Source organism: Anabrus simplex, chromosome 1, assembly GCF_040414725.1.
Source record: "Anabrus simplex isolate iqAnaSimp1 chromosome 1, ASM4041472v1, whole genome shotgun sequence".
In the NCBI taxonomy this organism is placed as follows: domain Eukaryota; kingdom Metazoa; phylum Arthropoda; class Insecta; order Orthoptera; family Tettigoniidae; genus Anabrus; species Anabrus simplex.
In genome coordinates this window covers 1,162,299,486-1,162,325,507 of record NC_090265.1, presented here as the reverse complement: position 1 = coordinate 1,162,325,507, position 26,022 = coordinate 1,162,299,486, and the positions used below count along the sequence as shown (strand labels likewise).

General features: G+C 39.5%; 1 protein-coding gene across 1 annotated transcript in view; it reads right to left on the bottom strand.

The window, feature by feature from the left end:
* LOC136877096 (uncharacterized) overlaps nt 1-26,022 on the bottom strand; it is a 65,518-nt gene that overhangs the window by 6,556 nt on the left and 32,940 nt on the right. Inside the window, exons 6-8 of the mRNA XM_068228584.1 lie at nt 19,104-19,232; nt 9,871-9,924; nt 2,468-2,579 (exon numbers count right to left, since the gene is read on the bottom strand). Of these exons, the coding sequence (XP_068084685.1) occupies nt 2,473-2,579; nt 9,871-9,924; nt 19,104-19,232 (290 nt within the window). The 3' untranslated portion in view covers nt 2,468-2,472. The remainder of the gene's footprint in view (nt 1-2,467; nt 2,580-9,870; nt 9,925-19,103; nt 19,233-26,022) is intronic.

The following is a 26,022-nucleotide window of genomic DNA, read 5'->3' as shown; positions in this document are numbered from 1 at the left end:
TGAATAATAACTTTCAGTTTAAAACCGTACCGAAGCACGGGTCTCTTGCTAGTCCTCTATGTAACACTAATCAGGGGGAAAATGGAAGGGACACTTCGAAAAATGAAGGTATCGGATAAACAAAGATAAGAACCACGAAGGGTGTAGAAGAGAAAGACTCCCTATTCATCGAGTACTCTAATAGCGTCGGGGTTGGAAAATAACAAGAGTTGACCAAGGTAGGTTAAGTGGGATAAGTGAAAGTGAGGAGCCTGGCACAAAAAAGTGGAAGCAATGCCAGGAATCAGCTAAGGGCCCCGTGTTCACCAACCCACGCTCCATAGTTCAGAGCCCGTGGATCCCTTTTCAGTAGCCGGTATACCGACCCCACCCGCAGGGAGACCTAATTTTTTAAAACAATGTGCAATGAATATTTCCAAATATCATGACAGCATTGACATTTTACAGGAGTTCCATGATAAGATATGCTTATGCTGAACGGACATTTTTCAATTAAAGCTGCTTAAAGGCAGTCATCGAACTTCAGCGGCACAAGAACAGCTCATTACTTCTACTGAATATGGCAGTTTGCGGAAAAAAAAGGAAAATCTTTTTTTAGTGCCGTATTATATTGCTTAACCATGTTCATATTTTGTAACACGGTTTTCCTCTAAAGCAACTGGAATTTTAATGTAAACTTAATGATTTGATAGCTGTTTGTATTTTTTAACTAGCAACGGTATTCTACATTGTATACGGATTTCTCCGTAAATTACTGTAAAGGCAGTGAGTAAGATTATATTAAATTGCATCTACAAACCGACTTAACCATCAGACGCCTCGTTCAGTGATCTACATGGTTGGTCCTATGACATTTTCTCGTATCTCCTATATTTATGGGTTAGATTCAGTTAGTCATTGAATGGGGTGAAATATGGTACAGTTTTCCCATACTACTTTATTTTCTTGAGACTCATGTGACACTGGAATCATAACATTTGGCGAACATTTGGCCACTGGTCATGTCAATATGCGTGCCCAACGTCATGATTGCACCTTTCCTATAAGTGTGCCATACGATAACATATACGTGTAAAAAGTGCAAAAGTAACTTGAACTCGAGAAATGCAGTTCTATTTAACGTATAAGGGGTAGAGATACGACAAAATGTCATAGGTCCAAAGTTGTAGATCTCTCCAAATTGAAAGGCGATTGTGCTTTCTGCTTTGTGATACGACTTACCGTTTATACACCAATTATTCCGAAACGGAGGTCTGCATCGTCGTTAAAACTGCATCCATATTCCGATATTTTCCGGGGCCAAAAGTTATACATTTGCATAGCTTGGAATATTTCCTCAAAGAAAAGAGTGTCCCGGTTTCGGGATGAGCACTCGCATACATACTCGCATAACTGAGGACAGCCGGATAGCACAAATATGTAAATACCAAGTGGATGTATTGGAAAATCAAATGTCTCCAATAAACTATGATGGTATAAGTTACTGATATAAGAAAGCGGTTAACAGGGCAGATTTTTAGGCGCAGGATTTCTTAGGTAAACAGATAAGAAGATGACTAATGGTGTTATTACTCAAGCTATTCGAGTACGGTTATAACCTCCAACGATATTCTGTCAATATCCGGCAGAATGGCCGATTGACGCCTCTCTTGCTTTCTACCTAAGGAACAACCACAAATTTTCAGGAATGATGACGAAAATAGCAATACGCCACTTCCCTGCTGGGAAGCAGTCAGAGACGTTGCCATTGTAACCTGTAGGTTCGTTGTCGGTCTGTCGGTCACTCAATGCCAAGCATGATATCCGCAGAAAATAGTAATTTTCTCCGCTATTTGAAAGGGAAGGTAAATTACGAACATAACAAAAGTTGTTTATAACGAAGAAGCGTTTCACATACAGTACACGGAGTTTTCAGGATATCAATAGTACAAGGGAAAATTGAGGAAAACTATTCTGGTTTTCCAAAAACCCTCCATACACTATATATACACTATACAGTATACACTAAATATAATGTTTGGTCGAGATCCATCCAGCCGTTTCGCCGTGATGGTGTAACAGACAAACAAACAGACGCGAAGAATAAAAGCCACCGATTCGGTCTTGAGTTGACCTAAACGGGATACATACCTGAAAAAAAAGTCAAAACAAACGAAATTACGGACAGTGGACCCCCTACAACTTTATTTATATAGATTACTAGTATTATTTTATTATTTTACTGTATTAGCTGTTTTATTAAAATTTGGGAATGAAATATTTATCAAGGAGGCCCCGAAGAGATCAACCGTCTATGGTACCATATTATATCCTATATATACCGTATCAGACACTCTCTATACAGAGATGACTTTGCTTGTTTTTCCATATTATTAACACTTGAAGTTTAATATCTAGTTACATAGTAAGTTACTCATACTGTCCTCTTGAATTAACTGTCAGCAACGTCTTGATAAGGGCAACTTACCTGGGTCACTTTGTGCAGGTCACATGGGGTGGAATGATGCAGGTACAATTAGCTTCGCCATTCAGCTTCTCCCCTATTTTCAGCTCAAGCTTACCGAATGTACATTTGGACACTGAAACAAGTACATAACAAGTAATAATAATAATAATAATAATAATAATAATAATAATAATAATAATAATAATAATAATAATAATAATAATAATAATAATAATAATAATACCGTATTTACGCGAATAATCCCCGCCACTGAATAAACCCCGCGCCCTAACTTTAGGAAGGCTGATTTGAAAAAAGCCAACATAGGCTCAAATAAAACCCGCACCCCAATTTCGTGCCTCATTTTTTAAAAATATGCGGGTATTATTCGCATAAATACAATAATAATAATAATAATAATAATAATAATAATAATAATAATAATAATAATAATAATAATAATAATAATAATAATAATAACAATAATAATAATAATAATAATAATCGAATGGCTTCAGGTATCGTGTGTAAGAATTTTAATTTTACGCCATCTGGCTGCTTGCTCGTAAATATCAACGTTCCGTTTTATTCTAAACCTACTAGTAGATGGCAGACTAAACAAAATCCCAGAGATCTTTTACATGCCGACATCGTATGACATGGAGTGTCGAATGGACTTGCTTCCACCCTTCAAAATTCGGACTAGCTCTGCCGGGTTTGAACCCGCTATCTTGGGATCCGGAGGCCGGCACTTTACCACTAATGCACAGAGGGAGTTATAATAATAATAATAATAATAATAATAATAATAATAATAATAATAATAATCTCCCGTCGACTGCTCATGTCTTGAAAGCAGTGATTTCCAAACAGGGGTGGGGGTGAGATTTTTACAGGGGGGGGGGCAGACAACTTACTCAGAAGGAAAATGGGACATGTGATCTGATAAACAGATAAATTAATATACCTCATGCAACATTAAAATTTGTGAGTGACAGTTGTTTTCTTGCAGCGATGGCAAAATTGAAAAAAAAAAGTTGATTTTAAGAAACGAAGGCAAATTGAAATGAGTGTAAATAGATAATATTAGCTAATTCAGTTACATTTCCTTTTAAAGTTCTCATCAGACATACCTAGGGGGTTGAAGGAGCAGCATGATAATGACAGTTGGTTAACCTATGCTTATTTTTATTTCAATTTATGCTTACTTCTTATTTTCGCCACACATCCCAGTTTTTGTGAACATTAGACGCTGTACTTCTGGGAATATGATTTTGAGAATTATTTTAATGACTGTATGTGTGTGTGTGTGTGTGTGTGTGTGTGCGTAGGAGGGGGAGGGGTGGGCATGATCATTGAAGAGCTTACAACGGAGGTACAAGCTAGAAAGGTGTGGAAATCAATGTTTTAGAGAAAATTTAAGTAATGCACTTTTAACCTGAAAGAGGTTCTTAATGCCACAGAAAATATATAGTGTTAATTGTCCAACATCCTTTCAGTTGACGGAGCAAGTATATGCTGCGTGATTTAGGTCTCACGGCTGTCACCTTGTCAGGAGATGGCGGTTTTGAACTCCGCTACCGGTAACCTTGAAAATGATTTTTCGTAGTTTCCACATTTTCACACCAGGCAAATGCCACGGTTGCTTCCTTTCCAGTCCTAAACCAAGGTAAAAGAACCCTTACAATTGCTGCGAATTTTAAGAGATTATAGGGTGTCGGAATTCTATCCCACAAAAATTCTTTAACGTGTTGAATATTAACGATAGTGACATTTAGACGTAATAGGTTGCCACCGACGCCAGTCAGGATCGAGCCCACTATCAGAGAGACGACTGCTTCACAGACCGACAAAAATGAAATGGTTCAAACTTAGAATTTGATTAAAATAGTGGAACCTCTAGAAGCCGACTAGATGATACATAATCCCCGGGTTACCGGATATTCTGCAAACTGCTCGCAAGGCGATATTGTGTCACAGACGAAATTGATCTAACCATCCGTTACTTGCTGAGAAATTAACTACACTTAAAGTGAAGCACTGGGTGATATCGTAGACAGTGTCAAAAGCAAGGATTGGGTAGTAGTAATGGGCGATTTCAATGCGAGATTTGGAAATATAACTGAAGGAAACGAAAAGGTGATAGGTAAATGTGGGAAAGATATAGAAGATAATAAGAATGGGAAGCGTTTACCGCATTTCTGTGCTAGTATGGGATTAGCAGTTACGAATAGATTCTTCAAGCATACCTCTACACATCATATATCATGTGATCTATATCATACCGAATTTCAATTCATGAAATCTGTTAGGAGTGTGCGGGTATTCCGGAGAATTTTCGATGATTACAGACCACTATCTGATCTTTACTGAACTAATATTTTGGAAATCTTCTCAACGTTGACATCACGAACAACAGAGCAACTGAGAGGAAGAAAATGTTTTTAGTGAAATTACGCTCGAAGAATTGGAAAGGATGATGAATAGACTCCGACTTGGTCTTAATCGCAGATGGTGCCGAAAGCCTGCAGTCTAATATCTTGATTCTTAAAACTAGGTGCAACGAGAATGATACGAAATGATATAAATAGGTAAGAAACTTAGGAGTATTGAATGTCAAGTTGGGAATAAGAAGCTGGAACAGGTAGATAATTTCAAGTATTCAGAATGTGTATTCTCCCAGGATAATAGTATAGAAAGTGAGTATGAATGAAGGTGCAGAAAAGCTAATACAGTGCATTCGTAGTTACGATCAACAGTATTCTGTAGAAATGCAGTCAGCTCCCAGACGAAACTATCTTTACACCGGTCTGTTTTCAGACCAACTTTGCTTTACTGAAATGAAATATGGGTGGACTCAGCATATGTTATTCATAAGTTAGAAGTAACAAAGATGAAACTAGCGAGAATGATCTCCAGAAGAATAGGTGGGAACAATTGCAGGAGGGTACTCGGAATTAGTCAAATGGTAAGTTAGGAATGAACTCAGTTGATGACGATGTACGCTTAAACCGGCTTCGGTGTTGGGGTCATGTGAAGAGAATGGAGGATAGGTTATCTAGGAGAATAATAGATTTGGTCATGGAGGGTACGAGAAGTAGAGGGAGACCAAGACGACGACGGTCTGATTCAGTTTCCAATGATTTAAAGAACGAGGCCGCAGAACTAGTTACAAGTAGAGGATTGTGGTAGCGTTTAGATTATTCACAGAGTCTTGCAGACTGAACGTTGAAAGGCCTAACATTGTTGATTTTTGTAAGATCAGAAACAAATTTGAAGGCATTTCCCTACAACATTGCTCAATTACGGGTAATGTCTTAGCACGGGTTCGATTCAACCCCATGAATAATGCATTTCCTTCCTATTCTTTGAAGTAACGTTTACGATTTGCAGCTATTAAACTCGTTTGCTACATCTCACTGAGATCTTCCTTTATTACTCTCCTTTATTAAAGAAATTGACTTGTGCTGTGAAAGAACATTCATTTTCTTCTTACGCACTCACTGCTCTCTAGTAGCAATGAGAATCAGATATTCCAGGAATATTGCATATAGGTATGTACAGATATGTGCAGTACCATACCGTAAATATTTTTTATGGTAGTTTCCGGTCGTCGGATAGAATATATTTTGTTGATTTATGAATAAAATTCATGGTAATTGATCGGAGGAAGCGGTGGAGTGCATTGGACTTGTACGAGAATATCATTCCATGCCGGATAAAAGTGATCGGGAATACGGGTGGTTGGCTTTAAGGGGTTGTCATGTGGGGAAGTTTCGCTGTAATATTCCCACTATTTAAATTCAGTGACTTTTGTTTATACTCTTTGCTGACGTGTAATTTTTGATCAGCAAACTTCGCACCTCTAGTACCCTGCATGAATTACCAGTATCTGACAAAAACCGGCCAAATACCTAACTAGACAGCGCTGGCGGTGCTGTGGTTGTGAAAAGCGTGCTTTAACACATAAAAGCCGAATTTACTAGGTAATTCTTACAATTACAAGGAAAATGCATATTATATTTTTTGTATAAACCTGAATTTTAAGTCCACAAATGGGGCTTTGTTCGGTGATTGGATAAACCATTTACCCATACTTTTTAGCGGATAAAGCATGCGTAATTTCGGTACATATCTACGTATTAATGACCGCTATTTAGAAAAGGTTACTTTACTATTGAAAAATTAGAATTGACCGGCATTTGAGCTGAATATCTGATTTATATCCATATCGAATTTCAGCTTATTTGATCCAGTACTTTGTGATTCAGAGAGAAAATAAAAGACAGTATCTCATTTTAAATTATTACGTAATTTCTTTAAACATTTTCTCAAATTTTATATTTTCAGCTCAATATCTTGAAGCAAATCATAGCAGAACGTACCCATCGTTTAGTCCTATATGTCTTATAATTAAATCATTAGATGTTAGTCCAGCCGTAGTCTCTATGAAGTCCTACTTTTCTCACCCTCCAAGACTCAATCCATTATTCTCCTGGGTAGTATATACTCCTCCATTCGTCTCACGTGTCCCAACTGCCAAAGCTGCTCGATACATACAGCTTCATTCCTAGAGTTTATTCCCAACATACCTCTTATGTCACCATAGCGAATACCCTCTTGTCATTCTTACCACCTGTTTGTACAATGACTCATTCCCACTGCTTTCCAGTCTGTTACTTCTAAATTTTGAATAAGGTATCCTGATTGCACACAGGTTTCACTCCTGTACAACAACGTTGTTACAAAACAAATCGTTGTAAATATATAGTTTCATCCGACAGTCAGGGAGCCACTGTTTGCTATATTGGTATCCACAAAGGTATGCCAAAATATGTAACGTTCTTGTGTACCTTCTTTTAGTAATGCTTGAAGTGTACATCCTACGGCTATGTGCTGGGTATGGATATGTTTTTAAATGTACTATGAATCGAATTTCATATTCCTATTGCGTTTCAAAATGATGAATAAAGATATAACAAAAACGTAAATTTTAATTTCACATTTCCTAGACATGAAGACTGGTATTTGGAATCTGCTGTAAAAGTAAAGGAACACGCAGAATTCTTTTTTCTGAAAATCTACTTAAGGGGAAGTGTTAAAGGGGGTAAATTTTAAAAATGAGTATATCTACAGTATATCTCAAAACTTAACATATTACAGCCGTGAAAAGTTTGCATTTTTAATCTCATTAAAAATAAAGTAGAACGTATTTTTTGTTTCACAAAAATACTTCGGGAGTGGGGGTTGTAAGAATATCCGAAAAACGGGGTTGAATGTTTTTTATTAGGATACTGCTATCTTCAAAACTGAAGATATTACAGACGTGAAAATTGGTATTTTGAATATCCTTTGAAAATAAACACGTATTCTTTTGTTTTAGGAAATTCCAATTAAGGGGCGGGCGATAAATGAATTGAAAAATGAGTTGAAATGTTTGTTTGAAGGTACTTACAGTACATCTCGAAAACGAAGAATGTTACGGACGGGAAAACTGGTATTTGAAATCCCCTTAAAACACAAAGACACACGTATTTTTTGGCAGGGGAGGGAGGTGGAGGGAAATCAACTTAAGGGTGTTGTAAAAGGAGTTGAATTATTCTTATGAGGATACAAATAAAAGTGGACTTAAAACAATGGACCACTAAGGGGTTTTTGACTGAGAGGTGAGGATTGATGGCAAAAACTATGCATTTATGTGAAACCGTTGAAGTTAACATTTTAAATGATATCCTAGGTGTTAAATAACAGAAGGTTTGTAACAAATTTAACTGCTCAGAGAGTCAAATGGGGGTTGAGATCCGTAAAGAAATATATTCATTCCTTCCTCCGAAACGGTTTAACGTATGAAGACAAAATTCCAAATAGCGGTATATATTTTAAATCCTAGGTGTGAAATGGGATTTCTTTTTTTAAAAAATTCTACCGCTAAAGTGTTACATGAGGTTAGTTCCGTAAACGAATTTATTCATCCCTCCAAAACTGTTTGACGACCAAAGTTGTTATTTTAAGAGAAGAGTCTTATTTTATATCCTAGGCGCAAAATATCGTATCCTTCAAAATATTTCTCCCTAAGGGTTTTAGGTGGTGGTTGACTCTCAGAAACACAATATCCATTCTTCCGAAACAGTTTCAGGCACGAACATTTTTTATGAAGGGTGGTCTTCTATATCCTAGATGTTAATAAATATTCTAAAACATTCACCCCTTAAAAACTATTCAACCCTCCATTACTGTTAGACGTAGAAATTCAAAATAACACAGGCTGGTCGCTTTTACATCCTAGAAGTTAAATAAGATAGGGTTTAAAACATTCAAATTATTCCGTATGCGGTTCAAATGAGCGTTAGATCAGAAAATAAATAATAATTACCCCAAAACCGTTTGGCGTACGAATTGAGGGCATATTTTACAGGCTCAGCTGACAGTGGACTCTCCAAAATCTAAATCTTTGAATAATAACTTTCAGTTTAAAACCGTAGCGAAGCACGGGTATCATGATAGTTATATATATATATATAATGGTTAAAATGTACTGCAAATACACTCTTGCCGATTTGCCGATTCATCAGGACTGCAACCCTCAGAAGCATGGAAGATTACAATCTCGACATCAATCTTGGCAACTAGGAAGGAGGCTGGTTGAGTCACAGTACAACATGAATAATGCCTGGAGGGAAGAGTGGGCTGCTTCAAACCCTGACCAGCTAGGGTTGATATCTGACCCTTGTATGAAACTTGCTGGGTTCAACTTGCCAAGAAGAATCTGGGCTTTGTTGAACAGAGTGCGGACCGGTCTTGGAAGATGCAACTTCTGGTTCCACAAGTGGGAAAAATTTCCAGCCCTCATTGCGAATGTGGAGACGTGGCTCAGACAGTCCACCATGTTGTAATGATGTGCCTACTTCGGAGCTTCCAGGGAGGATACCACGAACTTCATGCGGCAAGTGAAGAGGCAGTGAACTGGCTAAATTCTCTGGACATTAAATTATAAGTTATGTTACCATCCATTGATCCTTTGTCCGATTGTTGTTCTATCTACTTTAAGTGTATACAGTTTTAAGTGTATATTATATATACAGTTCCTCTGTACCCTCTATACGCCATACGAAATAAATAAATATATAGATAAGTCACAGTCTCTTTTGGATCCGATGGACAGTACCTGACTGGACTGGAAATAAATTGATTCATGGGAGTTTTATAGGTTAAGGAGAAATTCACAGTGTATTAGCTACATTCATAGATGAGGCAAACAAGCAGATAACTATCCCAACCATCCTTATCCACTTTTGACATCTGATTTGAAATTCGACAATCATTATATCTTTAAAATAATGTATTAAGTTTATTTCGAATTAGATGAACATTCACATTTCTACACCTTAGAGAAGGTGGTAAACATATACAAGGTGTAAACTCACTTGACGTCGAGTCTGGTATAGCTGAAGAAGAGACAACCAGGTCTTCGTTCTTGGCTGTGAAGGGAAATGAATGGAGAATTAATGCCATGGGAAGTTATATAATAAAATAAAAATAAATAAATTAAACAAATAAATAAATACAGCAATTTAATAAAAAACTTAAACCTCTAAGTAGATCAACAAGTGATATAGTTTCACATTAATTTGGACGGGTGATCACGCGCAATAAATAACAGGCCAAGTAAACTGACACAAGAATGTTATGAACCTGAAAGAGAAAGAAACATTTATAGGATACATAGTTTATGGAGTTGGTCAACAGAGAGCACTCTGGATATCGTCAAATATTTTCGTAGTAATCCAAAGCAGACGTCTCCAGAGGTATTGGTGGTAACTATTGTCATAAGGGTACTTGTAACTAGGCACTAATCTTCTCCTAATATTAACCTTAAGAAAAGAAAAAGCATGAAGATATTGGCAATAGAAATGTAAGAGAGTGAAAATGAGACTCCGCAAGGCTCGCAAACCTCATCCCATCGCGGTCGGAGTGAAAAAGTGGGGATTCAGGTTCGAATGCCAAGGGAGGTCATATTTTCAGACTTTTTGTCTTTAAATCACCTTATTTAGAAAAGCCCAATTCCTGGCATTGGTCGATAGACGTCAAAGTGCTAACGGTGTCTCTTGTGTGTTGACCGTCCTAGCGGATCTGGTTATCATGCACTTCCGGAGAGCGGGTTAAGGGTTCAAATTCTTTAGACCGTCGTCTTCTCAAGAGGGAAGCAGGCAGAGAGAATAATGCCTGGGAGTTCTCCGAGACATTCTCTGGTACTACACTACATCACCTTTTCCTTGACCTTAAAATGATGTGCTCATGAAATCACACTAATTGGTCTGTGAGATCAGTCACAGTGACACTGAAATTATTATTTCAAATTCTGGGCCGTGCTAGGTAGCTCAGATGATAAAACTCTGGCCTTCTGAGCCCAAGTTGGCAAGTTCCATCCCAGGTCAGTCCGTTTGTATTTGAAGGTGCTAGATTACGTCAGCCTAGTGTCTGTAAATCAACTGGTTTGTAAAAATAACTCCTGAGGGACAAAATTCCGCTATCTCGGTGCGTCCGAAAACCGTAAGAGTTGTTACTGGAACGTAAAATCAATAACATAAAAATGAATACACATTTAAATCCTGGCTATTTGAGATGTTAGCCAGCTCCATGATATCGGGGTAGAGCCTGTCTTTTACCTGGATACTTCGGGTTGGATTACTGGTCAGTCCAGATGTTTTAATTCTAGACTGGGGACTGGAACGGGGTTCTCTCAGACTCATGATACCAACTGATGAGCTGGCTCATACGAGAGGCAGTAAAAATGAAATGGCGTATGGCTTTTAGTGCCGGGAGTGTCCGAGGACAAGTTCGGCTCGCCAGGTGCAGGTCTTTTGAATTGAATCCCGTAGGCAACCTGCGCGTCGTGATGAGGATGAAATGATGATGAAGACAACACATACACCTAGCCCCCTTGCCAGCGAAATTAACCAATGATGGTTAAAATTCCCGACCCTGTCGGGAATCGAACCCGGGACCCCTGTGGCAATGACCAGCACGCTAACTATTTAGCCATGGAGCTGGACACGATAGGCAGTAAAAGCCAAGCAGTAGGAGAGTGTCGTTACGCTGACCACGTGCCACTGTGACATCTGGCTGGGCAGCTGCCGTCTAGGTAGGTCAAGGCCAAAATGGGCTGTTACTTCCTTCTTAATTTCAAGTACCAAAAAGTAGCTCTTTATTTTTAATTTTTGCTGTCGGTGTAATGTCTCACAAGCTTAGGCGGGAAGACGATGGGATACGAAAGTGAGCTGGAAAGGAAGCTGACGGGGCCGTGCTGCTGGCAGTCCCAGCAATTCCGTGCTGTGAAAATGTGAAACCACGGAAAACCATCTTCGGACTGCCGAAGCTGCGGTTCGAACCTACCATCTCCATCTCTCTCTCTCTCTCTCTCTCTCTCTCTCTCCGTCTTCCTTACGCTGACTATGCCACACCGTCATACGAGTGCCTCGAACAAGGGAGGCTTCGCTCTCAAGAGTGCGGCCCGCTTTAAACTCTTTAGTTCTTGCATGCTATTCTGTAACTGTCACAACCAGCCTATCTTCGTGAACGCCTCGAACTCCTCTTCACAAGCCACAACAAACACCTTGAGTTCATTCCTTCTTCTACACAGAACTACAACCTACACTAAATCATTCACCGTTACCGCAGCCCGACAATGGAATCTCCTGCCAATGCCCATTAGAGGCATGCCCTTTGAAGAACTATTAGGAAAGCATGAATGAATCATCTAGTTGAAACCCTAATCCTCTTCCTCCTTTCTTTTCGTCATCATTTCGCTCCTCATTTTATGGCTCGTTTTCTTCCTATTCTTAATTCTTTTTTTCACTTGTTCTGTATACTGAAGGCGATGTTTCGATATAATCAATTCCTATCTTATGGTAGTTTTAATTAGTGAATTTTCTGCTTTAAATTGTTATTTTTACATTACTTCCATTATGTCGTGACTCTAATTCAATATCATTCCTGTATGATATGTTTTTAATAGGTTACTATTTTATCAATATGCCTACATTTATTATCGTTATTATATTTATTACTATCTTTTGCATTGTTTAGGTGTAGCTATTACTATCAATAGTGTATTAGTTTAGGACTGACTAAGTGTATGGGGAAAATACATCCGCAAGTACAAATAAGTCATCTTAAATTTTCTTTCAATATTTCTTCTGACGAAATTCAAGAATTTGGATTGTTTCATTGCACACGATACTAACAACATTATATTGTGCCAATTAATAAATGTAAATACACCACCTATTTCCAGTCATTCGACCGGGTCACGAATGGAAAGAATGTAGCCCCCCCCCCCATATAGTGGCGAGGATAGGAATTGTGCCCGCAGCCGAAGCTTGTCGCACTCTTCTGGGGCATTGAGTAATCACTGACAGATGAAATGAAATACTGGTGACTGTTGCTGGAATGAATGATGACAGGGAATACCGGAGTACCCGCAGAAAATCCTGCCCTACCTCCGCATTGTCCAGCACAAATCTCACGTGTAGTAACTGGGATTTGAACCACGGAACCCAGCGGTAAGAGGCCGGCGCGCTGTTGTTTGAGCCACGGAGGTACAACTAATAAATGATTGCTGAAAACTTGATAACATTGTCTAAGAATGAAACTGTTCATAAATATCCAAAATGATGTGTGCATATTGCATACATAATCACAACAAATAAGTATGGCAGAATAGTGAGGGAAATTGAATCGAGGTGTCAGAAATCTTATGCTGTGACAGAAATTGCAAACTGAAAGCGAGTTTGCAGACCAAATTTTTCTTACATCTCTCCGACGTTTTCAAGGAAAGTGAAGGCCGAATTACTTCAGTTCCCATAATTATCACATGTTTATCACAAGTAGACACGATAACTCGGGAAGTAAAAGACATGCTTGAAGCAGGCAATTGCTGGTAACAAAAGGTAGGAACAGATGGAACAGTCGAATTTATTGTTAAACATACTACGTTAGACAAACCAGCAGAGTGGCCATGCTTTTTACACGCTACGACTATGAAGCCAAGCTATGAATTCGGGAGGCGAGTGGATGTGAACCCCATCGTCGGCTGTGGTTTTCTGTGGTTTCCCATTTTCACTCACACGTAAATGGCGGAACAGATATTCTTCATAGTCCATATAGATCAATCAATCAATCAATCAATCAATCAATCAATCAATCAATCAATCAATCAATCAATCAATCAATCAATCAATCAATCAATCAATCAATCAATCAATCAATCAATCAATCAATCAATCAATCAATCAATCAATCAATCAATCAATCAATCAATCAATCAATCAATCAATCAATCAATCAATCAATCAATCAATCAATCAATCAATCAATCAATCAATCAATCAATCAATCAATCAATCAATCAATCAATCAATCAATCAATCAATCAATCAATCAATCAATCAATCAATCAATCAATCAATCAATCAATCAATGATCTGCACTTAGGTCAGTCGCCCAGGTGGCATATTTTCTATCTGTTGTTTTCCTAGCCTTTTCTTAAATGATTGCAAAGGCATTGGAAATTTATTGAACTTCTCCCTTGGTAAATTATTCTAAATTCTAACTCCCCTACCTATAAACGAATATTTTCCCTAATTTGTTCTCTTGAATTTCACCCTTATCTTCATAGTGTGATCTTTCCTATTTTTAAACTATCACTCAAACTTATTCGTCTACTAATATCATTCCACACCATCTCTCCACTGACAGCTCGGAACATGCCATTTAGTCGAGCAGCTCGTCTCCTTTCCCCAAAGTCTTCCCAGCCCAAATTTTACAACACTTTCGTAACGCCAATCTTTTGTCGGAAATCACCCAGAACAATTCGAACTGCTTTTGTTTGGATGTTTTCAGTTCTCTAATCAAGTGTTCCTGGTGAGGGTCCCATACACTGGAACCATACTCTATTTGGGGTCTTGCTCGAGTCTTATATGCCCTCTCCATAACATCTTTACTACAGCCCTAAATACCCTTATAATTATGTGCAGAGGTCTGTACCCTTTATTTACCATCCCATTTATATGATTACCTCAATGAAGATCTTTCCTTATATTAACACCTAGGTACTTACAATGATCCCCATAAGGAAATTTCAGCCCATCAACGCAGTAAAAAAATGAAATGACTTTTCTTATTAGTAAAACTCACAACCTGACTTTTAACCCCGTTTATCATCATAACACTGCCTGCTGTCCAATCTTACAATATTGTCGAGATCTTTTTGTAGTTGCTCACAATCTTGTAACTTATTTATTACTCTATACAGAATAAAATCACATGCAAAAGTCTTATTCTGTGCAAAGAAGAAAAGAAAGGAAAAAATACTGTCTAGATTAGTACACAAGAATCACACGACAACAAGGTGATTAATATACTACTACACTATAATACTACTTAGTCGTATCATATTGAAAACTACCGTTGATCACTGAATATCGAAATCAATACACAAGAATTACACAATTCTAAACTGCTGTTAAGCCTATCCTACCACAACAACAGAGTTATAGTAAGGGAGTTTCTACAGAGATACCTCTATTACACTAATATTTCACAATAATAAAAGAAGCACGCCAATTTCTAATAAAATACTGCAATACAATAGAAATATCTACCGGTTTACCGTACACACGGATCTACACGAATATGGCTAGCAAGATACTATCTAATATAATATCTACACTACAATTCACAATTTAAATGTAGTTACATGATTATTACAGCTGGGGATTGTTATTATTTTTCCTACTACGCGGCATAGAGATTACAAATTTTCCTTACTGTAAATGCTTAAAAATAAGAAGATCTCAACAATAATTTCTCAAAAACTTCAGTCAAAGCTACGCTGGAGATTTGAATTGCAATTACGGAGTTGTGGGAATTTGATAATTCATATTTACTCGTTGAATAATCTGAGGTGCGAAATGCAAAGTACGCCGGGGACTTCGGACCACAATTAATCGGAATACAGTCACAGCTGATTCTTGTTTTCGTTTTCTCAACTACCCTATGCGCTTTGTTCTTGTCGGAATGTAGCAAACAATTGTCAACAATCCTAAGACTGTTATGTAATTCTCCAGTGAAATACCGTACACTCTCCTTAACTTCTTTTTAAAATCAAACTTTACATGCGTATCGTGTTATTTGATTAAATAAATTGTTACCTTCGTGAAAGTTTGAACGGGTATCTATAGGAAATACCCTGTCTATTTTATGCACGAATGTCAAAGGTGCGGAAGATACAACTCCCTATAATAACCTATTTTTGTAAGTATTATACCAACGATCCTACAGATATTTAAATTTTTAAAAGTTGGTATCATTACCTAAATTATTTCCTAAATCTAAATTTGAGACAAAGTAAACCTAGTTAGCCTAATGAAGCTAGAACACGTAAACGACCGAACACCAACTGATCTACTTATTATAACATTTAAGTTAATATAACTACTATTAAATTTTACCAATAAGCACTAAACACCAATATAAATAGCACTAATTGGGTCACACACACACAAAATAAATTTCAGTAGGTTTTTACTACTTTATCACTACGATAATACAAGAGCACTTTCTACAGCCACAGTCTACAAGCGCGTCCAACAATGGAGTTGGATGGAATTCTATGGGAAGCTATCAATATTAATGGAGTTAATGGAAGAAAGAAAGTATAATTGGCGGAGTCAGCAAGATGAAGCATCTAGATGTGTTAGGAGTGAATGAAATTCGGGTTCGGGAGATAACGAGGAAGAGGTAGTCAATGTTAATTATCATTAAATGGTGTTAACAAATGTTAGATAGGACTGTACATCAGGAATACAATTCCGTGCAACTTACTTTCTATTAGGTCTATACATAAGCGAATGATATGGATATTTAACAGTTAGAGGAATTAGGACGAGAATTGTTTCAGTATATTCACAATCTGAGGGTGCAGAGAACTTTACGTCGCACCGATATACAGTAGATACTTCTTATGGCGACGATGGGATAGGAAAGGGCTAGGAGTTGTAAGGAAGTGGCCGTGATCCTAATTAAGACACAGTCCCAATATATTCCTGGTGTGAACATGGGAAGCCACAGAAAACCATGTTCAGGGCTGCTGACAGTTGGGTCGAACCCCTATCTCCGGAATGCAGGCACACAACTGCGCGACCCTCACCGCACGGCCAAGTCCCTGGGTGGAAGTAGAAGTGAAGGATACAAAAACGTGTGAGTAAATGTGGGGAAGATATGGAAGATAATATAAATGGAAAGCACTTCATGTACTTCTGTTCTAGTCTGTGCTAGTATGAGATTAGCAGTTACAACTGTATTCTTCAAGCATTCGGCTATTCACCATTACACATGAGAAGGTTGGGGCACCAGATCCGTAATAGACTATATCATAAGCGAATTCAAACTCAGGAAATCTGTTAGAGATGTGGGGGTATTTCGGAGAACTTTCGTTGATACAGAGTACTCTCTGATCTTTAGTGAAGTGAACATCTCTAGGTCTAGGTTATTAGACAGAAGTACATGGATATGGTTAGTGAAAAATTCCGAACATTAAACAGTAAACAGGTTCAGAATATAGGAGGAGATCGTGTAGGATACAGGGTTGCTGCTGTAGAAACAGCGAGGGAATGCCTTGAGATAACTAATTTATATAAAAGAAAATGGGAAGAATTTAACATTTTGGTGGAAGGATGAAGGGAGGGCATTTGGTAAACGTAAAGGAAGGCGTATCAGAAAAGGCTCTAAACAAGTACTCAAATAGACAAATAAGTACGTAGATAACAGACACAGAGCGAAACAAATAATTGTTTAATCGAAGACGAAGTCATGGGAAGATGTTGGTACTGACTTGGAAAGACTAGGTCAAGCAGCAAGGAACCATTCCGGACAGTAATAACGAACCGTGGGAGGGAGAGAGGGAATGCATAGCGTTTTGGGCAAATCAGGTAAACTCATAGTAGATCCCAAGGAATCACTGGACAAGTGTAAGCAATATTTTGAAGATGATCTCAACGTAAAATGAAATCCTTCTATTGATGTAGCGAACAGCAGAGTTCAATGGGAGGTGGACAATGATGCAAGTGAAATTACACTCGAGGAAGTGGAAATGATGGTAAATAGATTCCGAGGTCATAACGTAGCAGGAATAGATGAAATTAGACTTGAAATGGTGAAATATATCAGGAAGGGGGGGGGGATGGAATGGCCTCATAGAGTAATTAGATTAGCAAGGAATGTCAATAAGGTACCTTCTGATTCGATGAAAGCAGTAATTGCACCTAACTGTAACGAACGGAACAGGAAGGATTGCAACAACCATCGAGGTATTTTATTAGTTTGTATACAGGGCAAGGTGTTCACTGGCAGTTTGGAAGGGAGGATGCGATCGGTGGTTGAGAGTAAGTTGTATGAAAGCCAGTGTGGGTTCAGACCACGGAGGGCTGTCAGGATCAGTTTTGCTGTATATGCCAGGTAATTGAAAAATGCTATGAGAGAAATAGACAGTTATGTTTAAGTTATATTTCGCAGATCTTAAGAAGGCATATGGCAGAGTACCGAGGGAGAAGATGTTGTGGGATTAAGTGTAGATTATTAAAATCAATCAAAGGCATTTATGTTGACAGTTGGGCTGCAGTGAGAATTGATGGTAGAGTGAGGTCTTGGATCAATGTATATACAGTGTATTTACACCTTTGTTGTTGATAGTTTACATGTATCATCTACTGAAACTTATGAAGTGGCAGGAATGGTTTCAATTAGGTGGAAATGTAGTAAGCAGTTTGGCCCATGCTGATGACTTGGTCTCAATGACAGACTGTGCTGAAAGCCTGCAATTTAATATCTTGGATCTTGAAAATAGATGCAACAAGTATTATATGAAAATTAGCCTATCTGAGACTAAAGTGATACGGTAGGGAAGAAAGCTAAGAGAACTGAATGTCAGGTTGGAATACAAGACTGGAACAGGTAGATCATTATTCAAGCATTTAGGATGTACATTCTCCCAGAAGGGTCATGCAGTAAGTGAGATTGAATGAAGTTGCAGCAAAGCTAATGTAGAGAATTCGCAATTGCGAACGACACGATTCTGTAAGAAAGAAATCAGCTCCCGGACGAAACTATCCTTTACCGACCAAAGTTGGGTCGACTCAGGATATCTTATTCATATGTTAGAAGTAAGAGAAATTAAAGCAGAGAGAATGATAGTTGGTGCAAACTGGTGTGAACAGTGGCAGAAGGGTAGTCGGAATTATGAGATAAAGGCTAAATTAGGAATGAACTCGATTGATGAAATTGTACGCATAACTCGGCTTTGGTGATGGGGTCAATGAGACAAAAGGAGAACAGTTTACCTGGGAGAATAATGGACTCGGCCACGGCGGGTAAGAGAAGTAGAGGGAAACCAAGACGACGTTGGTTAAGCACTTGCTTTCGAATGATTTAAAATAAAATGTATGGAACTAAACGAGGCCACGGAGCTACTTACAAAGAGAGCATTATGGCGGCGTTTAGTAAATCCACAGAGGATACAGACTGTTCGCTTGGATGCATAATAGTCTATAATTCTGTATGTATGCATGCACATATATATGAAATTATTTGCACTACTTACGGCAGCGCCAATCACGGGCGTAGCAAGTAGATCGTTTGAAGATAGGAACACATCCCGCTTGGATGTCTGTGGCGCGAAATAGAACGTAGTTATAACTTGAAAGTGTGCACCATGGCTCTTCTATGGTACCTGTATGGGAGAAATCAAAAAATTATATGCATTGTATTATTTCGATTATAATTCACAATCATTTATTTAATAATAATAATAATAATAATAATAATAATAATAATAATAATAATAATAATAATAATAATAATAATAATAATAATAATAATAATAATAATAATAACCGTGCCCGGTCAGCTTACGTGGGGGTTTAGCTCTGAATTTAGTAAGAGCTAGGCATAACCCTGCGTAAGACACTGGGGTGGGGACCCTCAACCCCGACACGGCGCGTCCCAATGGCTGATAGGGGAAGCTCCTGTAGATATGCAAGACAGGTGTGAATAAGGCTTCGCCAAATAAGCACCCGCGGATCAACTGAGGTGTCAGGAAAAATGGTCAACGGCTTCAACGGCAGAAGAGGACATATCCCAATGGCAGAGAGGGGGGAAGAACCGACCCAAATCCACTTTGCGTCTGACTTGCAGCAAGCGGCAAAGTGGTCAGCGTCCGTCTCCAATGGAGCAGCTGAACATCACCTCACCTGGCTGTAGGTTATAAAAAGCAAAAATCAACTATGAAGAGTTCTAAAACTGTGCCTCGGAAAATGCCGCTGCCTGGGGTACGCCAGGGCATCTCTGGAGCCACCGCTAGAGATGACAGCATGCGAGCCGGTGGTGGTGGGAGCGTAAGCTGGGAGCGTAAGCTGCTGGCCTCCCATCGGGTCACCCGAACAAGCAACAGTAGCTCAAGACGATCATGGCGGAACACAAGAACCTGATTATCATACCGCACCTGGTGCGAGTGCTTTTGTTCCAAGTACGAACTCTCGTATCAGTAAGCCCAAAAAACGCATTAAATGGAACAATGCTAGGAATGAATTTATCATGCGGGGATATCTTCTAATAACGCGTCTTGAAACTGAAATTGCAGGATATAGGCAACAACTACACACAGCCTTTACAAATCAGTACCCTACAATGAAAGTTACTGAACAGCGCATTGCAGATCAACGAAGATCAATCATCAAGAACAGTTTGATCCTGGGTCCTGTTCTTAGTAGAATCAGACAAGAAGTAACACAAGAGTTCTTTCCACACCTTGAAAGTACCGAGTCTGACTCAACGGTTAACAGTCCACCTGATACTGATATAACAGTACATACAAGTACTCCCGAAGTGATACTTTCAGATAACTCTGACCTCCATGACAAGACACATGTTGAATTCTACAAGGCCCTTCTAGAATATTCTGGTACCGATCCTGCACAACGATCCATACTGCCAAGGCACCAATCATCCAAACAGTTTGGGAAAATCATTGAAGATCTTAATTCGAAAGTCTTGCCAGAATATATGAAAGAGCATCAGACGTTCCCTGAAGTACATACTGCTATTTACTGTGCAGCACTTGCCGCAGTACGATTGAACAATGGAAAGCCATTTTTGCCTAACAATAAGTCTGTCAAGAAAAAATTGAGAGAACCACCTTGGGCAAAACGCTTGAAAGAACGCATCATCCAAATCCGCCAGGACGTGAATCGCCTGCAGCAATACAAGAATGGAGTAAGAGGGAAACGCCTAAATAACAAAATTATTCGAATTCTGAAAATCAGTTCAAGGCAGAGTCTGGAGGAACCTGGAAGCACAGTATTACAAGAAACCCTCGAAACCATGAAGCAAAAGTTGGCCGCATTATCCAAGCTCCTCAAAAGATACCAAAACACCACAGAGAGGAAATCACAGAACGCAATGTTTGAAAGAAATGAGAAACAGTTCTACAACAATCTGAACGAGAGAACACAAGATGCAGCACAAGATGGAAATACGCCCAGCGAAGAAAAAATTCACAGCTATTGGTCGGGAGTATGGTCAAACCCAATAGAGCACAATGCGGAAGCCCATTGGATCAGTGAACTGAAAGATAGAACTAATGAAGTGAAGCATATGGCAACCAAGCCTGTTGAGATCGGAGAAATACAACAGAGCATCAAGAAACTGCAGAACTGGAAGGCCCCAGGCATTGATCGTATACACAATTATTACTACAAGAAATTTACATGTACTCATTTCCTTTTGACTCAACATTTCCAGAAATTTTTAGACAACCTGGCAACATTCCCAGCTTTCCTGTGCACTGGCATGACATATCTGAAACCGAAGGATGAAAATCTGCAAAATCCAGCGAAGTATCGGCCTATAACATGTCTATATACTCTATATAAGATATTTACATCTATAATAGCCAACAGAATTCTGAAACACTGCGAGGAAAACCACATCATTGCCGAGGAGCAAAAGGGTTGCAAGAAGAATACCAAGGGGTGCAAGGAGCAACTGATTATCGACACTGTGGTCCTGGAACAAGCACACCATAAATCCAGGAACCTATACAAGTGCTTCATTGACTATCAAAAGGCCTTTGATTCAGTACCACACACTTGGCTCATACATGTTTTGAAACTATAAAAAGTTGACCCCTCAATCATTCACTTCCTGGAGACGGTAATGGCAGACTGGAACACCTCACTTCACGTTTCTCTAAGAAACTGCAGTGTTGCAACAAGACCCATACCAATAAGACGAGGGATCTTCCAAGTGGACTCACTGAGTCCATTATGGTTCTGCATGGCATTAAATCCACTATCCTACCTACTGAACACAAGTGGGTATGGATTTAGCATTAAGAATAAGCGAGAAGAGCTATTCAAAATCAGCCACCTACTCTATATGGATGACATTAAGCTGTATGCCTCTACCAAACCCCATCTCCAACATCTCTTCTCAATTACCAAGACGTTTTCTTCAGATATAGGCATGCGGTTTGGATTGGACAAATGCAGAACCCAAACTGTCATCAGAAGATCCTACTCAGCACAAGGGACACCTAGTTTAAGTGACGAATCCATACAACAGCTGGAGGAAGAAGAAATGTACAAATATCTCGGTTTTCATCACAGCACTCGTATGAAACATGCCGACATCAAGAGAAATGTCGCGCAGCAATATATAACACGTCTCAACAAGGTACTATCATCAAAACTGACAGCTAAACATCTTATCACAGCAGTCAATACGTACGCCGTACCACTCCTTTGGTATGATAAAATGGACCCAAACAGAACTTCAGCAGTTACAAGCGAAAACAGCAGTTTCACTCACCCGGTACCATATGCACCATCCTAAATCTGCAACCGAACGTCTTACACTCCCGAGATCAGAAGGTGGTAGGGGCTTCTTATCCATTGTCAATTTACACAGCAATCTGATATCAAGTCTAAGAGAATATTTCCACTCGAGAGCTGATATATCGTGTCTTCATCGTGCTGTTTGCAGAGCTGATATAAACTATACACCTCTCAATCTGTCGTCGCCAGAAATGCCTGTTTCTACCCCACCTACAAAAGAGATGAATATGGCCATGTGGAAGCAAAAACCTCTTCACGGGAAATACCCCCATGAACTGGATCAGCCTCATATCGACAAACCTGCGTCGCACGCTTGGCTGACCTACTCCAGTCTTTTCCCAGAAACAGAGGGATTTGTTCTGGCCATCCAAGATCAAGTAATTGCTACACGGAACTACCGTAGATTTATCATGAATGATCCAACAGTTGTCTCAGATAACTGCCGCCGCTGTTCCAGAACTACAGAAAGCATACAGCACGTCATCTCTGGTTGCCCACACTTGGCCAACACCGATTATAAGCACCGACATGATCAGGTAGCAAAAATCATTCACCTGAAACTTTCTGTAAAATGTAGATTTCTTCAGTCATCAACTGCATATTGGAAATATACCCTCCACCCATTCTCGAAAACTCTTCATATAAACTACTATGGGACCGAGAAGTCATAACTGATGTCACGTTAAGCAACATTAGGCCAGATAATATTCTAATCGATAAATCAAAAAGATCCGCATCCCTTATAGAAATTGCTTGTCCAAACACCTCCAATCTGCAAACAACAATAGCCAAAAAGATATCAAAATACACAGAACTGGCAATAGAAATACAACGCCTGTGGAAACTAGAATCAGTCACCACAGTTCCAATAGTAATATCATGTACCGGTGTTATTCCAAAATGCTTGCACAGCTCTCTGGCCGCATTAAACCTGCATCATCACACATACGTAGAATTACAGAAAGCCACCCTGCTGAGCACTTGCCACATTGTGAGAAAGTTCCTAGGAACGACTTTTCCTCTGACTCACGCCAAACAGCATGAAGTTCCAGGCCGCAGTTCCAGTAATACTGAAGAACAGATTCCAAAAACGGGGGCATAAGAAGTCTGAAGTTGTTTGTATTTATTGTATAAAATGTATATGTTGTAATTATTTCTGTTGTAAATATTTGTACATATATGTACCTGTAGTTTCATAATCACGAGGGCGACTCCTTGCTTAGGCCGAGTCAGCCCATTATGTTACCGGCACAAGCCGAGCCTTCCTAAATTGATACAAATAATAATAATAATAATAATAATAATAATAATAATAATAATAATAATAATAATAATAATAATAATAATCCTACAGCATCATACACCATCGGATAATTAGACCAACACGCCGACGTATTTGATGGAGTCTCTAGATTATTTACTGCCCTTTAAAATACACTACTTCGGCCAGGATCGAAACTATGAGCTTGGGATTAAGAATCGGCCAATCTAATTGTCAGAGGCAGCCATTAATCATCTATTACAATTCAGATCCGCAAGAATGTGAGATAACTGCGCATTCTTCTTCTTCTTCTACCGCTTTTCCCACAACTGTGGAGTCGTGGGTGCGAACTGTATTGCACATGTGGATTTGGCCCCGTTTTACGGCCGGCTGCCCTTCCTGACGCCACCCAGTTGTGGAGGGATATAATCACTATTGCGTATTTCTGTGGTGATTGATAGTGTGGTGTGGGAATATGAAGACGAGAGTTTTGGAACAAACTCAAACACCCATTCCCAGAGCCAGAAGAATTAATCACAGGAGATTAATATCTACGAGCCGGCGAGGAATCGAAGCCGGGGGCCCTCTGAACTGAAGGCCTCAACGCTGGCCATTCAACCAGTGAGTCGTACGTGAGATAAATGCTTTATCAGTCACTAAGGTTTCGTGCCAGATGCGACCGTGCTGGATGCGACCCGGCCATTATCGTGCCAATAGCGACCGAGTTGATAAGCATTGTGCTGCATGCGACCCATCAATCACTTACAATTGATCTGTCACCAAGGGGAAGATTGCTTATAAGTAGCTAACTTGATATTTTCTAAAATAAAGGTCTGACACCGTGGTTAGCAAGTTCGAGTGCCGTTGGTCCAAAGAAAAATATAATAATGTTGCTGTCTTTACATCCCAGTAACTACTTTTTTGGTTTAAGGAGACGCCGAGGTACCGGAATTTAGTCCCGCAGGACTTATTTTACGTGCCAGTAAATCCACCGACACAAAGCTGACGTATTTGAGCACGTTCAAATACCACCGGACTGAGCCAGAATTGAACCTGCCAAGCTGGAGTCGGAAGACCAGCATCTCAACCGTCTGAGCCGTCTGAGCCACTCAGCCTGGATGAAAAAAAATTCACTATCAGAATTTTGGCCGGCAGGGTACGAAAATTGGTGGTAGACAGTTTCTAATCACTAGATTACATGCCAAAAGCCTGGATTCAAATCCAAAACTTTTCGCATTGTTCAGATGGAGTGAGGGGATATGATGCTTTCGATGGTGATTCGGCCGTCGGATGGCGACGTAAAGCATTGAGCAGACCCCTTGGTATTTTTCGAGAGGAGTAGGCTACGTGCCGAAACCGGGTTTCATCTCTCCCTACTTCATGGTCATAATCCTACATCCAGACGCGCAGGCCGCCCACGGGGGTCAGATATAAAGGCCTGCACCAGGCAAGCCGAACACGTCCTCGGACACTCCTGGTACTAATAGGACACGATAAGTAAGTAGACCTAAGTCGTAAATAATTTTTTGCTTGTGTCATTACGTCGTACCGACGCAGACAGGTCTTAAGGCGACGATGGGATAGGAAAGGGCTAGTAATGGGAAGGAAGCAGCCCTGGTCTTAATTAAAGTACAGCCCCAGCATTTGCCTGGTGTGAAAATGGGAAACCACGGAAAACCATCTTCAGGGCTGCCGACAGTGGGATTCGAACCCACTATTTCCCGGATGCAAGCTCAGGGCTGCGCGCCTCTAACCGCATGGCCAACTCGCCCGGTGGGAAAAGACGTAAACGCACACTATGTTTCGTGTTGTAAAACGAGTTTCCCCCAGAAGTGTTATGCACAGTAGGGGCAGTAGCTGCTTATAGGACTTACTGAAATGGCATTGCACTTCGTTTAGCTTACCTTATCTTGGGTGATGACACAACTTATCAAATGACAATTTGCTTGTCAACGTCGGTCGCTCCGGCACGGTTACAGATTGTGCGGTCGCTAGTGGCACGGGTCGCATCTGGCACGCCACCGTCACTAAATATCCAGTAATTACGCGTACACATTCACTCTAAGCTCCAGCATTACTAATGTAATAACAACTGTTTCATTTCTTACAACAGCTGAACATACTACGCCAGAACAATTCATGATTTTGTCAGAATTCACTTCAAGCTCCCTGATAATATCGAGCTAGTTGGCAGCACGATAAGGCCATATTGCTGTTAGATGGTGGGCTCGACTGGCATAATCATCAGTCCTGCAGATGGTTTTTCGTGGATTCTGATTTTCCCACCACTTCACACGGTTACTTTATTCCTAGTCCTAATAATTTCCCATCTTGTCGTCACGAAAATATCTGTCTGAGTTGGTGTA